Below are 15,068 nucleotides of genomic sequence, written 5' to 3'. Positions count from 1 at the left end.
CCCTAGGTTAAGAACCCATCCAAATATCAAATGAGGAATACACAGTACAGAATAAAGCAGTAGACGGTAGAGAAGGTGCTCGGGATTGAGATCGGGGGCAGCTTTTGGTGAAGAGCTTTTATGGCGTTTAATGTTTAGCGAACCAGTTGCAAATTTGGTGCCGCCGAGGACGGAACTCATCTCAGAAACTTCTCAAGTGAAACCCACCATTCATCGCCCCTGCATCTCGCGAATTTCTCGTTAGCCCTTCTCGACGTGTGTGTTTGAAATAAAATATAATATAAGCCATCATGAGCAAGCAATTGGCGCGCCATGTGAGTCAGCTGAACAACCTTTTGAAGACGGCGACTACTGCTTCCACGGTTTCCGCTCAGAACAACTACTTCACTTATGTCCGGGAGTTGTCGCATCCCATCGCTCGGGAGCCTCCAATCGTAAAGGCGGAAGAGGCCGTGGCATGCGTTAAATCGGGTAAGTCCTTAGCGCTCCTATATCTTTCTTAAGAAGCCATCTTCCTGAAGGAACTGGTTTTCATTATCGTATTGTGTTTGCAATCTTTTGTGTTATGTAATATTCTAGTGGGCCTGCTTAGGAAAACAGAATGAAAACGAGAACGCCGGGTTGCGGGGCCATGCAAATGTAAGCCCATGTGTGTTTGTTAATTCAAACTACTTTCGAGCACTTGGGGAAGGGCAATTACAGGGTGCTCAATATATGGATTCATGGCACTAAATTGCCCGTGATTAGAGCGGCATTCGTGGCCACATGGAGTGGGGTTTTTTAAAGTGCAATATATTAGTTTAGGGAGAGAAAAATATTGTATATATATATTTGTAAATACAATAAAAGTTATACAATGGATAAGTAGAATTTTAGGTAGTCTTCTTATCAAGAAACAACCATTCATATAGCCACTGCCTTCGTCTATCAGTATTTTCGATTTTTATATACGTAATTCAGAGTGTTGCAAGCGATATAAGTGCAAATTATATTAATTTAATCTCGCGAAAACAGCTGTGCGTGCATTCACCGACTAGAAATTTACACATATTTATAGATGCATATGCTCGGCGCTGTAGATGAGTTTCCAGGCGAAAGTTGTACTTTGTACTCAGCAAACAGAGCGACAAAAACAGCAGAAAAGTCCAATGCAAAGCTCAGCTTAGTGGCAAGAACAACTTATGTAGCTCATAAACAAGTCTATCCAGACAACCGGCCTTTGGTTGAGGTGCTGATAAGACCCGCTATATACGTATGTACCATATAGTACCCATATACCATATAGTATTAGAGCAGCTTTATATGGAGGCGAGGTTATGCAACTAAAATCAGCAGGTGAACTTATCTGCTATTGGAAAAATTATTGATTCTTTAGAGGAATAATAATCAATAGCTACCAAGAAAGAATATTAATTAAATGATTTCTTTAATAAAAACGGAATATTCTGTCTTATCACGATACAAAAATAGATAATTTTTATGTTGGACATAAAGATAGGCATGATCTGATTTTTGTTTTGTGGCTGAACATTTTTTGGGGGACCCTCTGCTTTGATTAAATTCAATTGGCCGCAATTTGGCAGTCTCCTGTGATCCAAACAAATATTTGGACACGCCCACAAGGCATAAAATATCTTAATTTCTTAGCACTTCTATGGGCTCTCATCAGCAGGTCCATGCAAATTGATAATATTATTGCGGGGGGCGGGTCTCTGAATCGCAGGGGACCACAAACGTCACCCAAAATTAGTATCTCTAATTTTAGCCAAAATAGCCAGCACAAGCCATGCCAGATCTGCGACGTAATTCGATTTGGAAAACTTTTTCGTTTGGCACGTTTTTGGCAGATAATAAGCGGTACAGTGCGCATTGACTAAATAGCTACCTAACTAGATATGGATTCAGTTTTTGCAATTGTGGTAGAAATATTAAGAGGCATAAATGTTGGTGAAAAGCTCGTGGAAAACTTGGCATTGTCGACGTGGCTCAGACGTCTGCTGATAAGGATCGCACTTATCGTATGACTTCCTTAGTTGAAGGGGCTTGTTTGATTTTATTTGCACAGCATTGGTCTTGCCAGTTTCTTTAAACAGAAATACATCGGCATACCGGCCTATAGAGAGTGTAACTAAAATAGAATGGCAAATGCATCATGTGCTTAAAAATGCATTAGGGTGGTATAACAGCACTGCTTACTATGCTGTAGAAAGAGAAAGTTTCCTGAATTCAGCTGAATATAAATACTAAATTATGAACTATTTATGATAAGAAGTTTTGCATAAGACATTTTGCCTTTGTTCTTTTTGGCCTCAGTAATTAAACACTACTGCATTATAGTCTAATCTTGTCATGTCAGAATTGTTTACCATGTAATTTTAGCATTGAAACCGGTGTTATTTATTTACAAACATTCATTATCACGAGTTGCTTGGCAATAAGCTCTCCCACTCTTCGCATTCTCTCTATCGCCTTGTCTATTATATATATCAGTTAAAGCTTTAAAGCTTTTGAGAGTATTTCTTGAGACATTTGGGGAGCGAATGATCAGAGAGTTAACGTTTTATAAATAACATAATAGCATTATAAAAGTTAAATACAATTTCCAATTACACATTTTTAAAAAAGCCTATAAATATTTATATGCATTTTAAGCATAAACTTAAAGCTTTCTTCCATTAATAAACAAGAAAATCTGATGGTTGAATTGTATTTTTAGAATCTAAGATTCTTATAATTTATTAATCGTGATTACCTATTAGCGACCTTATTTCAATGCAAAAGAAATGCATTAATTAAATGATCAGGACTTGACATAAAATTGCTTTTATGATTTTGTACAGATCCGGGCATGCTCGTCAGATTAACATTTCATAAAAGTTATTTGGAAATACCGAAGTGCCTTGAAGAAGAAAAGTAATTCAACCACCTTCTTTTAATTTCTTTATCATCTCTTTTAGAGCATCATTAATTAATTCAAATTAGAAAGCTTTAAGTGTAGGATTGCATGTTATGGCTATCTGTAGATAAGGCCATGCTCGAAAGATTAACGTTTCATAAAATGTACAATATCTACGTGTTAGCTGATTAGCAATGTGTGCCAAATGATGTTATTGGTAATAAAACCTGCGGTTTCCTTCTAATCTAGGTGACACGGTCTTCGCCGGCGGAGCAGCATCCACGCCCGTGGCTCTGCTGAATGCGATGGCAAAGCACGGAAAGAACAACAAGTTGGAGTGCGTCACTGTGTGCCACATGCACACAGAGGGTCCTGGAGAGTACGCCAAGCCGGAGTACAAGGACATCTTCCGCTCCAACTCCTTCTTCATGGGCGCCAATGTGCGCAAGGCTGTGGCCGAGGGACGTGGTGATAATGTGCCGATCTTCCTTCATGAGATCCCGCAATTGTTCTACAAGAAGATCGTACAGCCTGATGTGTCTTTCATCCATGTCTCGCCACCGGATAACCATGGCTACTGCTCCCTGGGTACTAGCGTCGATTGTGTGCGAGCTGCCTTGCTCCACTCGAAGCTTATTGTTGGTGAGTATTGGATTCCAATTGCTTTTTATCTCACACCTGAATGGTTTTCCTTCTTCAGCCCAAATCAACCCCAAGATGCCCCGCACCTTCGGCGATGCCATTATTCACAAGTCGCATTTTGACTACGCCATCGAGGTCACCGACGATCTGCCACAGCACGGAACTGGTGAGATTTCTCCCGTGGAGAAGAAGATCGGCAAACTTATTGCCGAGAACCTGGTGAAGGATGGCGCCACCCTGCAGATGGGTATTGGCAGCATTCCAGACGCCGTTCTCGCCGCCCTGCACAACCACAAGGATTTGGGCATCCACTCCGAGATGTTCGCTAACGGTGTCGTGGAACTGGTGCGCAAGGGATGTGTAACTAACAGCAAAAAGAAGATGCACCAGGGCAGGATCGTAGGCTCTTTCCTCATCGGTGACAAGGCTCTTTATGACTTTGTCGACAACAACCCCTTCATTGGTAAGTAAGAGATCTTTAAGCCTGAAATTTTAAACATTTTTAGTCTAAATTTTAATTATATTGACTTGGTCTAATACCCTATTTTCCTTCATTCAGAGATGTACGCCATCGATTATGTGAACAACACTAGCATTGTGAAGCAGCAGCCCCGCATGACGGCCATTAACAGTTGCATTGAAGTTGATCTGACTGGACAGGTTTGCTCCGATTCGATTGGCACCCGTTTCTACTCTGGATTCGGCGGTCAGGTCGACTTTATTCGCGGAGCTGCAGAAGGTCTTGATGGTCTGGGTGTGCCAATCATTGCCATGCCATCGACCACCAACAAGGGAGAAAGCAAAATTGTGCCTGCACTGAAGGAGGGTATGTATTCAAAGCTCCGAGTATGATGAACCAAAATGAATCGTTAATTCTTTCTAGGCGCTGGCGTCGTCACTTCTCGTGCCCACGTTCACTACGTTGTTACGGAACATGGAATTGCCTCGTTGTTTGGCAAGAACGTGCGCCAGAGGATGTATGAACTCATCCAGATCGCCGATCCCAAGCACCGTGAAACCCTGGAGAAACAGGCCTTTGAGCGCATCAAGGTCATGCCATCGCCGAACTAAGCACTGAACTAGAGGAAACCACTTCCGAGCAGCAACCCGCAATCTTTGAAGGCATTCCCGAAACCGCTTTGATACACTTCATAGAACTGCAATCATGATAGCCCTTATAGCATTACCAAATGTGAAATTTCAATTGATGAGTAACGAATTAGTGGGAGAAATAAAACTGGAAAATAATTGAAAGGCTGGTTTACGTAAAAAGGAAACATTAAATATGTTTTGTATTCCGACGACAGTTTATTTTCATACTGCAAATATGAAGGAGGCGCGTACAGGAAGTCCGGCTTAGCTTTAGTTATATATATACAAATCTGTGTGTTCGACTAGTGTCCGATCAGTCACAGTCCGGTCTGCTCCCAACGGGGAGCACAACTCCTTGCTGAGTGACAGACCATTCGCTTAGGATAACACGATCCGAGCACACAACGTTGTCTTTGAATTGAATGTAAAAGGAGCTGTTCAAAAGGAACTAGATTGTATTCTCAGTATGCATCGTATTGTAATATAGGGCCTAAAACTGTTTTTGCTTTAAAATCTACACGTTTATAGCTTAAACCTCGATGGATGATTGGGGCGGTCAGCTGTTTACTTCTTCTTGTTGTTCTTGGCATTTTTAGCATCGGCGGCGTTTTCAATCTTGGCGCGCTTCTTTGGGTGCTCGTCCTCCTCGTCTTCAGCCACATCATCCTCCTCGTCGTCTTCCTCCATGTCGACCACCTCAACATCATCCTTGATGTTGTGCCCGTGAATGTAGACGGGTCCGCTGCCCTTAATCAGCTTGAAGGTGACCTTGGACTCGTAGAACTCCACGTCGGGATTGACGGCGCGCGTCTCTCCGGCCTTCAAGACAGCGATCGGAATTTGCACGGAGTCCTTCAGTGTATTCACCTGCGTAAATAAGAGCGAAAGATTTTCGGGTTAGATTGCTTTAGGTGGATTCCCGGTATAGGCTTTTCAAGTGGTTTATAGATAGGTGGTTAATATACAATGAAGATCCGCACGTTTCAAAAGTAAAGCAATTTAGAAGATCAAATGCCATATCTTTTCGTCTTTACCTGTATTAAACAAAGATTCACACTCAAGATTGACCCATATAGATCACCGCCATAGGCCTCTCAAGTGGCCATAGATTTTTGTTGAATTCCACGATTACAGAAATTTTGGATCTGGACGAACAGATACAGCGAAGTTCATCACGGCTGGCCCACTTTATCGCTCTGCAGTCTTCGTCTCTGGTCTTATCGTTGTCAGCCGAACACCTTACTCAAAACTAACTAAACTGTCCGATGATAACTGCCTACGCATTCACAAATTCGCACTGTCGGTTTGCAGTAATAACCCCGACGACTAACCGCCGCTTGACCATTCGTCTGCCCACGCTGAAGCGGATCGGTTCGTTCCCTTTCAAGCTGCAGACAGGCTCATCCGGATCCAAGTCCAGCAAGTGCGAATCTAACAAGTGACCGCTAATTAATCATCCACAACGTGTAATTCAAGTCAAAACTCCCACTAGTATTAGCCAATTCAAAAGTGCTTTCCAGATCTTGTCAGCATGTGCGATAATGAAGGTAAGTGGAGAGCGCGTCACCTCAAGAGGACAAGTGAAAGCAGTTCGATTCAATTGAAATGAATATCAAAAATAAAAACCCGGAAATAAAACTATTTTTAGTATAAAAAATGTTGAAAGTGTTCCGGGTTAGGAAATAAACACATAAACTTTTGAAAAGTACAGCCAAACTCTTATACCCCCAAGACAAAAACTAAACAAAGGTCTCCAAGATACTGACGGTGTCTGCGTGTCGTTTATTTATGGCAAATACCCTGTAATAAGTCCGTAATTAGACATGAAAATCTACGTGCTTAATGTGTTATTTTAGCAGAGTTATCTAGTGCTCCGAAAGCCTAACAATCAATGTCAAGGCAGCTTCCTAGGGATGAACTTGTCCATCAGTCTGGATATCAAAAAGTAAACTTTCCCCGGTGAATAACATAATTTCAGAAGATATAAAACTAGTCAAGGATATTAAAGTTACTCAAGACAACTTAGTAATTATCTAGAATACAAAAGTACTGAAAGTCCAAAGTGCTAACATCGAAGAGTTATGAAGTGTTCCTGGCGCTGAAATATCACACACAAGCTTACTTCCTTTGGATGAACTTGTCTATCAGCTGTCGACATCTGTGGTTTTTTTCCAGAAGTCACAAGACCCCCAAACCTTAGAAAGCCATCAACCCACTTGAGATCATGTGGAGAGATTATGAATGTATTTGTACATAAAAAAGCGTTTCCAATCAAGTAACCCACTTAACGGGTGGGTGTATATCAAGATTTCATCAAGAGACCCCTCACGGTTTTCAATAGTCTATCTCTGTGATTCCAGATGATCTTTACAGGGAGCGCCTGCCTAATGTATGCGGTGCAGTGGGCTCCAAGGCCCGGAGCTGCTGCAGCATGCGATCTGTCCACAGATACCTGCCTGTTACCGACTGGCTTCCCAAATACCAGTGGAACTTCCTGGCTATGGATCTAGTGGCGGGACTCACAGTGGGCCTTACGGCGGTGCCACAAGCTATAGCTTACGGAGCTGTTGCCAATCTGCCACCAGCCTATGGACTCTATTCAGCTTTTATGGGTGGATTTGTATATATATTCCTAGGAACCTGCAAAGACATCACGGTGGGTGAGTTGCGAAGTCTCAGGAGCTGTTTATGCCACAACTAAGTAGTCGAATTCCTTATCTAAAAGGACCTACGGCCATCATGGCACTAATGGTGCGGCCATATGTGGATGGCAATCCAGCATATGCGGTGCTCCTGTGCTTCCTGTCAGGCTGCATTATCTTTATAATGGGTTTGCTCAATCTCGGAGTGCTCATGCGGTTTATATCGGTGCCGGTGACGACAGGTTTTACCATGGCAGCCGCCATAACCATAGCCACCGGACAGGTGAACAGCTTGTTTGGCATTAGCAGTAGTGCCAATGGGTTCCTAGACTGCTGGATACACTTCTTCGGCCACATAACTCAAATACGTCGAAATGATGCCATCATGGGTTGCTGCACACTGATTATCCTGCTGCTCATGAGGGTATGTAACTACCGCTAATTATTTGATTAGGATGCTAATTTCTTAACTTTTATGAATATTTTAGCAACTCAAAGACCTGCCGTTTGGCATAAAGAGCGTGTGGAAGTATATTTCATTAGCTCGCAATGCTGTGGCCGTGCTAATAGGAATCCTGCTGTGCTATCTCTTGAAAAAAGACGGCAAACTGCCCTTTCTAGTCAGTGGCAGCATCACGCCTGGCTTGCCGCCTTTTAAGCCGCCTCCGTTTTACACAGAAAACTCGGAAACGGGAGAAATCACGAACTTTGGTGGCATGATTTCGAAAATGGGATCTGCCTTGATTTCCATACCCTTGCTGTCTATATTGGAAAGCATAGCTGTGGCCAAGGCTTTCTGTGAGTGAGTCTTTCTCATCTAGGGTCTTTATATTACAAATATTTATTTTTTAGCCAAAGGAAAGATAGTGGACGCATCGCAGGAGATGATTGCCCTGGGAATCAGCAATGTCCTTAGCAGCTTCTTCTCTTCCATGCCCATCACTGGATCCTTTACAAGGACAGCTATCAATAATGCCAGTGGAGTGAAGACCCCGCTGGGTGGAGCTGTTACCGGCGCTATTGTAATCATGACCTTGGCCTTCCTTACCTCCACGTTTGCCTACATTCCGAAGGCGACATTGGCAGCTATTATCATAGCAGCAATGTTCTTTATGGTGGAGTACGAGACCATTGGCGAGATTTGGCGGGCAAAAAGTGAGGGTTAAAAAACTTTAATGGCAATATAGTCAAAGCAACTCCTTGTATCTTCTAGAACGTGATATGCTGCCTTTTCTGGTCACCGTTCTGACTTGCGTCTTCTGGACTTTGGAGTATGGAATGGTGGTGGGCATTGTCTTTAACGCGCTTTTCCTGCTCTACAAGAGCATGAAGCCACAGTTTAATTTGGAAACCCAGAAGGTGAGCGCTATACCTGTCATATGTTATCCTAAATAATCTTTGTCGCCAACCCCCTAGTTCAATGGAATCGAGGTGACTGTGGCCGATCTGAAGGGCAGCGTGGATTACGCGGCAGCAGAATACTTGAAGTTGTCAATTGTGTCGCACGTGACGAGTAGGAATAGCGAGGGAAATGGCTCCACAACATTGGTGGTCATTAAGGGGCACGAGATCGCCTCAATTGATACGACCGTGGCATTGGTGAGTGCGTTGTAAGGTTTGTTCTAATGTATAACCTTTGACCCGAATGGTCTTCTTTCTACCACGAAGAACCTCAAATCACTGCGCGAAGATCTAGCCCTATTGCAGTGCGACCTGATCTGCTGGAACTGGAGTATTCCAGCGGCGGGAGTGATTTGCCGGATGGATAGGAAGCTGCGCAGTATGTTTAAGTTCTCGAAAAGCTTTCCGGACCTAATGCAAACAATTGCGGACTGCGAGGCAGCCGTTTCATGTATTGCTGTTGACTTGAGTCAATAAAGAGCACTCTTTTGTCTTTTCGTATATTTATTTCTGCGTACAGTTGCGCCAGTGATGGCAAGGCTAATTTAATATTTTTTGTTTAGGTGTGATGTTTAAAAATATATACAATTAGATCTTGAGAGTATAGCAGAAATGCGTAAGCACTTGGAAGAATTTTGAATTTTTTAAGAAAAAAAATTGTTTTTATTATATTATAACATTTTATCTTCGCAAAATTCTAAATGTTTACCCAGAGTAACAAGTATTTTTGGTACATGGTGATATTGATAAGTACCTATTAATACATTTCTCGGAAATAAGTACGAAGCATTTTGTAAAATTACTTGAATGCTTTTCCGTAATTAGCAGGTGATACTAGCCGAATTATCACACTTCCTATTGCCAAAGTACAGCTATAGCAGTCGGTAATCGGGGGCTGGTAACCTTGCAGTCTGCAGATGTACAGACAAAATTACCCTAACCAAAAACCAGCGAAAAGTTCGTGGTTGTTCTGGTCTGGGAAAAATGGAAACCGGTCCTCGCCCCGCCAGCCGGAAAAATTTATTTAAAAGAAAAAACGAATGAAAAAAAACAGCAACCGGCGCGCGCACACACAACCTTTGCGATTTATTACATGCAGTTCCCCATTCCATTATTAAAACTATGGAGTACTCACCTCGACCACGTTGAACTCGTTCTCCTTGGCCTCTGCGCCCAGAAGGATCTGTTTAATGACCAGTTTCTGGCCGCGTGCGTAGTCCTCGTCCACATCCCACGTGACGCTGTCGCTCTCGGCGGTCAAAGTGACTCCTGCAAAAGGAAAATGGTCCCCATTATATTTTCATCATTTGCACATTCAAAATCCGGAGTGTGAGGCCAGACACACAAATTGGCTAGCGGCAACCTTGAAGCAAAAACACCGGCAAGCGTCGCAGACATTCCGCTTTTTCGGTTGCAAATATACCTTCTTCGGTGCTACTTTTACCCCGCACAGCCGCCGAAATAGAAGCTTTCTCAAATTGTAATTACCGTAGAATGATTCCTCAGCCATTGTAGGTAATATTTAATATTAATTCCACACAAAATCAGCGGCGAACACGTGTTGAGCAAAATCTTTTGCAAAATGGTAGCTAGAACGGGGTTGCCAGGACTAGGTAATGTTGAAATATCGATAGACAATGACTATCGCAGGGCTGCCACTTTTAGTATTAAAAACATTTTTAACTCTTTATTGACTTGTAGAAAAATGATAAATACATGATTTATCGGTTTTTGCTTACATTAGCCACATCTCAAATTTATAAAATATTGACTCAGAAAATTTAACTAATACTATCGATAACTGTGCGCTTCGATAGGAACACCGCTCAACGCTTCATAAAAATCGTTTTGCGGTACGGTGCGGGCACGTGTAGAGTACAAAAAGTTTCCATTATTAATTGACTGTACAACTGTGTTCCAAAGCCTGCAAATGGAGTCCGAATCGTTTTATGGTGCGTATTGTATTACGACAAGCTTGGTTGGAGGAGCGCAACATTGTCGGTCCCAGAGGATTGCTATATGCGGCTCCTCCAGCCGGCAAAAAAATCTAGCCAAAAATCTAACCCTCCGTGCCGTTCATCCATGTCCAGGTGTCACACTCAGCGAGAAGGAGCCCATCGCTCAGTTTGACGTCCCAGAAATACCAGAAGAGTACATCGTCCACTCCCACAAATTAATCATCAAACAGATTTCCCTCGGACCCGAGGCAAAGACCGGCGAATTCAACGTTGTACAGGTGAGCCTAGCTCTAGGCAGTATATTTATCCCACAGTCATAAATCAAAGGACAGCCTTTTTTAAATTAGCCTTGTATGTACACATGTTCCAAGATAATAATGGCCGATTCGATTGTCTTGTGGTGGTTTTTAGATTTTTCTTGTGTTTGACAGTGTATGATGTTTTTATATGAATGTATGAATGTAGAAAACATTCTCTTCTTCATATTTTATGTTTAGCCTCAGCTAATCCTGTATAGCCCAGATACATTATAAATGACTCCGTTGTGACTAACAATGCTATTTTATTTCCTAGGCTGAAACAAACATAAACGACGACGGCGTGAAGAAGACGGTTAAAATTCCGATTGCCGTACTAAAGGTCGGCGAGACCCGTAGCTTAAGACCAAATGTAGAGTTCCCCAACGGATCAGTGACTTTCAAACTGGTGCAGGGCACTGGACCCGTCTACGTCTGCGGCAAGGTGAGATTTATCTTTCTACCTATATAAATCTGGCCTTTACAAATTATCATTCTTTCAGGCTGAGATGAACTTTGGTGAGTTTGACGATGGTCAAATTTTTGAAGAGTATTCGGACGAGGAGGAGGATAGCGAACTGGAATTTGACGAAGATGCAGCCCCACAGACGAATGGAAAGAGCAATAAGAAGAAGTAGAAGTACATTACACTCCAGTAAGCTAACTAAATGATCCGAAAAAAAAAAAAAAAAAAACACCAGAAAGGTAACAAAAACTAAACAAGGAAATTTTTTATACACTATAAATATGTAAAGAAACAAATTTACAGACACCATTCAATTATAATTGACATTTGTGCATTTGGTCTATAGTATATGGAATTTTATTCATTAATGTGTTGTGTATGTTCAAATATGTCACTTAATGAAAACGAATTGTGGCAGTTTTGAGAAGAATACTTTCGGAAGATTTAAAAAAGGAACCCGCCGGGTAATTTGTGCTAGTTACAGGCTCGGGCAACCGAGATTTTCTGTCGTGGTACTCTGAAAGTAGAGTAATTTTAATTCTTATTTAATTAGGTATGTCAACATAAGTTTTAGGAACTTACCGAATATGAATCACTCGACGCCGTTCATCACTAGGATGTATAAGGTCCAGTTTCTGGCTCCATTCAATTAGCTTCATCTCGTGGCGCAGTTTCTTGCGATCAAAGTAAGAAATTACACAACTGATGGGTATCCAAAAGACTGCAGTGACAAGAACAACTGCCACTGAAAATATGAATAAAAAATTTTTATTTTCGAATCATTGGTATTATAATTATTATTTGAAGTTTAGGGTAGTACTTACTGACAATGTTGTCCTTGAGAAATCGCAGCGTTTTGGCCACATTTATCTCTTCTATGATGTCCCAGAACCGCTCTACCACATCCTGTATTGTCTTCTCGCAGACACCCTGAAGGAAAACAGATTTTAGGACTAGAGTCAGGAAATCCTTAGGTGCCCCAAGCCTACCTTATTGCAGAATCCTGTAATGCAGGGTGTGCCATCAGGAAGGACATCTGGTGGTTCCACCGGAAAGCAGGTCTCATTTATGCTCATGCGACAGCAACGCTTACAGGCATCCGCGATGATGTCACACATGCAGCTCTGCAGACCCTGGGTTTCACAATACGGCACACACTTGCCATTTCTGCACTGACCGCGCTCCTGACAGGTGGTTCCATCCGCCATGGCCGGGGACTTGGGACACTCGGCGTGGGCGCCAGTGCAACGAGCCTCCTGCTCACAGGTGGCGTACTGAGCTTCGCGGCACTTCATCCCGGAAGCCATAAATTGGCAGTTCTGGCAGCACGGAGAGTTCTTGTCGCTGCACATGGCTCCTTGATTCCGGCGCAGCTTGCAGTTTTTGTCGCAGCAAGAATCATTGTCCTCGGTGCCCAGAAGGCCAGCATCGCACTGTTCATCGCCTTCAACTCGCAGATTGCCGCAGAAGGACTCTTCCGGCTCTGAGAAACACCTCCCCGACTTGGCCTGGAGCACTTTTCGGATGGAACGAAGAGAGCAGGGAGAAAATTTCTGGCCAGAAATAGAAAATCATTATAAATGGTACTTTAAAAATTGTATTCTAAATACCTTGTTATTCACGTCATAGCCACTGACAGAATACGTGTACATGAGGAAACTGCCGCCTTGCGAGGCACTGGGTGAGCACTCGGGAATGTCAGGGTCGTGCTCGGAGCCCCAGTTGTGCCCAAACTCATGGGCCGTGACCAGATCCGCCTCTCTGGTAATAACCCGCTGTCCATAGTGGTTGCGGGAGCTACTTAGACCCGAGTTCAAATACAGTGTGTAACCATTTTTGAAGTATTCTGGGAGGTGAGAAGCAAAAATATATCTTTTTAAATAAACGAATATACTAAAGGTGTTACGGAAATCTGAAGAGGTTTAAGACCGCATTGCATGAGTCTAGAGATTTCCATGGCACCTCTAAAAAGCAACTTTAAGACTTAAAAAACGAAAAAAAGACTAAACACAAATCTATAAGCGAAATGAAAAGGAGAAATATGAGAGTTACTGGGGTTAGCAACCTGGAGTGCAAATGCCGCCCACTGAGTTGCGACGCGGAGAGCCCACGTAAGCCAAGCCCAAAATGCCGCCTTCGAACTTGAGATCGGTAAAGAGATGGGCTAGACAAAAATCTTTGTGGCTGTACTCCCGGGAGAAGACCTAGCCGGAGGAGGAGCCGCGGAGCAGTCGAAGTTAGAGTGAGAGATACAAGAGTTATATGGCCATGAGGAAGAGCAGCTACACGAATAGTGGGATGCAATGATTAAGTCAACTCACCTCCAGGAGATTGCGCACATCCCACTTCTCCCGGATCATGTTGTAGTGAGCTTCGCCGCCTCGCAATCTCGTAGGTTCTGAGTGCACCACAATCTTCTTGATGACGAAGCCCATTCCCTTAAATCCCTCCTGATCCGATCGATCCTGCCATACAGTGTCGTTGTAGATCTTATGCACCCGGTCTATAAGGCTTATCTGAAGAATAAAGGTTCATAATAGATCTACGAATGCTGTTGTTAAGTACCCACCAAGTAGTTAATAGTGGTCTTAGTATTGCCGCCGCCCATTTCTTGAAAGAATCGATAATCTGCCACTAGGAGCAAAGGACATCGGGTCTTGGTGGGCGTGTATTCATATTGATCGGACTGACGCTTCTCCCTTGTATGCAGCTCATTATCCAGGGTATCCCCTTGCTCCTTGTCCTCCAATTCAAGTCCCTCCTTGATATAACCACAGGTTTTTGGGCTTGCACCTTCCTCGTTTTTATGCACCTTTACATCCGAGGCCTTGTAGGCCACCATAGTGTCCTTCTTGGCTTCGGGAAGATGCCGCCAGGAGGGCTCGATGTGATAGGTTTCCTCTGGCAAATGGATGGACATGGTCATAGTACCGTCTTCGATATGAGCCCGCACGGAGGACTCCAACTCGCCAAACACTCTACCCGAGTAGAAGCTATCGTGATCTAAGTAGAGAAATTATTTATAAATAAACCATGGAGTACAGGACACTAATCTTACCCATATGCACCACCGTTTCATTTCCATCCGCATCCACCGCATAAGCCCTGAATTTACTATGCAGAACATCCCTATGTGGATGCAAAATAAGCCGGAAGTTCTTTCCTAGCGTAGTAAATTCTACCTCCTTGATAATGTTAAAGGGATTCGTGCTGTGCTTAGCACCCCTTTTGACCACCCTATGCACCACATCGTCCTTGTGAAATATCTCGTAGTGGCGCAGCGTCTTTTGTAGGGCCACTGTAAGCCAGGAATAAGCATTATATTTTAAATTCTTTATTTTCTTGGATTATTCTCGTGCTCACCGCAGTTCTCGACTATAAGGCAGGTGAAGAAAACGGAGATAAAAGCAAGACCACAGAAACTAATGCATTTTGTAAACATTTTCTTCGCCCGCTATTTCTGCATTATCGATTTTTACCGTTAGCAGTGTTACCGTCTGCGAACATACCACTTTACAAAATAACGGGAACAAGAGGTCCTTCCAAAATACGACAATCTGGCAATATTTGCTTTCGCGGCAATCCCCTTTTCTGTTACTTTTAAAAAATGATTAGTAATTCTTTGTCTTTATGGCAATGCTACCTCTGAATTTAAAATGTGGTTTCCAAGATATA

At 42.9% G+C, this 15,068-nt stretch overlaps 5 protein-coding genes across 6 annotated transcripts; 3 read left to right on the top strand and 2 right to left on the bottom strand.

The window, feature by feature from the left end:
* The first annotated feature begins 133 nt into the window (after positions 1-133).
* LOC108111341 (4-hydroxybutyrate coenzyme A transferase) lies at positions 134-4,792 on the top strand. The gene is made up of 5 exons (XM_017220770.2): positions 134-471; positions 3,146-3,538; positions 3,597-4,001; positions 4,098-4,364; positions 4,422-4,792. The coding sequence occupies exons 1-5, from the start codon at positions 291-293 to the stop codon at positions 4,607-4,609; spliced, it is 1,434 nt and encodes a 477-aa protein (XP_017076259.1). The 5' UTR covers positions 134-290; the 3' UTR covers positions 4,610-4,792.
* Positions 4,793-4,822: 30 nt separating this feature from the next.
* Positions 4,823-10,295, bottom strand: LOC108111350 (nucleoplasmin-like protein). The gene is made up of 3 exons (XM_017220782.2): positions 10,162-10,295; positions 9,809-9,942; positions 4,823-5,497 (listed from the first exon to the last, which is right to left on the bottom strand). The coding sequence occupies exons 1-3, from the start codon at positions 10,181-10,183 to the stop codon at positions 5,195-5,197; spliced, it is 459 nt and encodes a 152-aa protein (XP_017076271.1). The 5' UTR covers positions 10,184-10,295; the 3' UTR covers positions 4,823-5,194.
* On the top strand, positions 5,718-9,165 carry LOC108111339 (sodium-independent sulfate anion transporter). Its single transcript, XM_017220766.2, has 8 exons — positions 5,718-6,177; positions 6,991-7,290; positions 7,356-7,696; positions 7,761-8,070; positions 8,125-8,427; positions 8,486-8,631; positions 8,689-8,871; positions 8,941-9,165. Exons 1-8 carry the CDS (start codon positions 6,162-6,164, stop codon positions 9,148-9,150), a joined length of 1,809 nt encoding a protein of 602 aa, XP_017076255.2. The 5' UTR covers positions 5,718-6,161; the 3' UTR covers positions 9,151-9,165.
* A 204-nt stretch (positions 10,296-10,499) lies between the features above and the next one.
* On the top strand, positions 10,500-11,741 carry LOC108111349 (nucleoplasmin-like protein). Its single transcript, XM_017220780.2, has 4 exons — positions 10,500-10,625; positions 10,764-10,909; positions 11,205-11,372; positions 11,431-11,741. Exons 1-4 carry the CDS (start codon positions 10,604-10,606, stop codon positions 11,563-11,565), a joined length of 471 nt encoding a protein of 156 aa, XP_017076269.1. The 5' UTR covers positions 10,500-10,603; the 3' UTR covers positions 11,566-11,741.
* A 63-nt stretch (positions 11,742-11,804) lies between these two features.
* LOC108111338 (ADAM 17-like protease) lies at positions 11,805-14,883 on the bottom strand. Of its 2 annotated transcripts, XM_017220763.2 has the most exons (10): positions 14,757-14,883; positions 14,452-14,691; positions 13,963-14,396; positions 13,715-13,909; positions 13,459-13,597; positions 13,004-13,239; positions 12,383-12,946; positions 12,218-12,323; positions 11,976-12,138; positions 11,805-11,910 (listed from the first exon to the last, which is right to left on the bottom strand). In XM_017220763.2, the coding sequence occupies exons 1-10, from the start codon at positions 14,833-14,835 to the stop codon at positions 11,868-11,870; spliced, it is 2,199 nt and encodes a 732-aa protein (XP_017076252.1). In that variant the 5' UTR covers positions 14,836-14,883; the 3' UTR covers positions 11,805-11,867. The 2 variants fall into 2 exon arrangements, with proteins under 2 accessions (XP_017076252.1, XP_017076254.1); XM_017220765.1 differs by lacking the exons at positions 11,805-11,910; positions 11,976-12,138; positions 12,218-12,323; positions 12,383-12,946; positions 13,459-13,597 and having other exon boundaries at positions 13,092-13,239.
* Positions 14,884-15,068: the final 185 nt, after the last annotated feature.

The sequence above is a fragment of the Drosophila eugracilis genome, unplaced genomic scaffold (assembly GCF_018153835.1).
Source record: "Drosophila eugracilis isolate 14026-0451.02 unplaced genomic scaffold, ASM1815383v1 contig_616, whole genome shotgun sequence".
In the NCBI taxonomy this organism is placed as follows: Eukaryota; Metazoa; Arthropoda; class Insecta; order Diptera; family Drosophilidae; genus Drosophila; species Drosophila eugracilis.
Note: the sequence above shows the minus strand (reverse complement) of the source record. Positions and strands in the feature narration are given on the sequence as shown.

Bases quoted from the DNA above. Each gene is read 5' to 3' on its own strand.
- LOC108111341 (XM_017220770.2), top strand. From the start codon at position 291: ATGAGCAAGCAATTGGCGCGCCATGTGAGTCAGCTGAACAACCTTTTG. The intron at 472-3,145 runs GTAAGTCCTTAG...CTTCTAATCTAG, and splicing joins CGTGGCATGCGTTAAATCGG to GTGACACGGTCTTCGCCGGC. The intron at 4,365-4,421 runs GTATGTATTCAA...AATTCTTTCTAG, and splicing joins TGTGCCTGCACTGAAGGAGG to GCGCTGGCGTCGTCACTTCT.
- LOC108111339 (XM_017220766.2), top strand. The intron at 8,071-8,124 runs GTGAGTGAGTCT...TTTATTTTTTAG, and splicing joins AGCTGTGGCCAAGGCTTTCT to CCAAAGGAAAGATAGTGGAC. The intron at 8,428-8,485 runs GTGAGGGTTAAA...TGTATCTTCTAG, and splicing joins CGAGATTTGGCGGGCAAAAA to AACGTGATATGCTGCCTTTT.
- LOC108111350 (XM_017220782.2), bottom strand. From the start codon at position 10,183: ATGGCTGAGGAATCATTCTACG. The intron at 9,943-10,161 runs GTAATTACAATT...TTCCTTTTGCAG, and splicing joins GGCTGAGGAATCATTCTACG to GAGTCACTTTGACCGCCGAG. The intron at 5,498-9,808 runs GTGAGTACTCCA...TTATTTACGCAG, and splicing joins ACGAGTTCAACGTGGTCGAG to GTGAATACACTGAAGGACTC.
- LOC108111349 (XM_017220780.2), top strand. From the start codon at position 10,604: ATGGAGTCCGAATCGTTTTATG. The intron at 10,910-11,204 runs GTGAGCCTAGCT...TTTATTTCCTAG, and splicing joins GCGAATTCAACGTTGTACAG to GCTGAAACAAACATAAACGA. The intron at 11,373-11,430 runs GTGAGATTTATC...TCATTCTTTCAG, and splicing joins CCGTCTACGTCTGCGGCAAG to GCTGAGATGAACTTTGGTGA.
- LOC108111338 (XM_017220763.2), bottom strand. From the start codon at position 14,835: ATGTTTACAAAATGCATTAGTTTCTGTGGTCTTGCTTTTATCTCCGTT. The intron at 14,692-14,756 runs GTGAGCACGAGA...CCTGGCTTACAG, and splicing joins CCTTATAGTCGAGAACTGCG to TGGCCCTACAAAAGACGCTG. The intron at 12,139-12,217 runs GTAAGTACTACC...TCATATTTTCAG, and splicing joins TCTCAAGGACAACATTGTCA to TGGCAGTTGTTCTTGTCACT.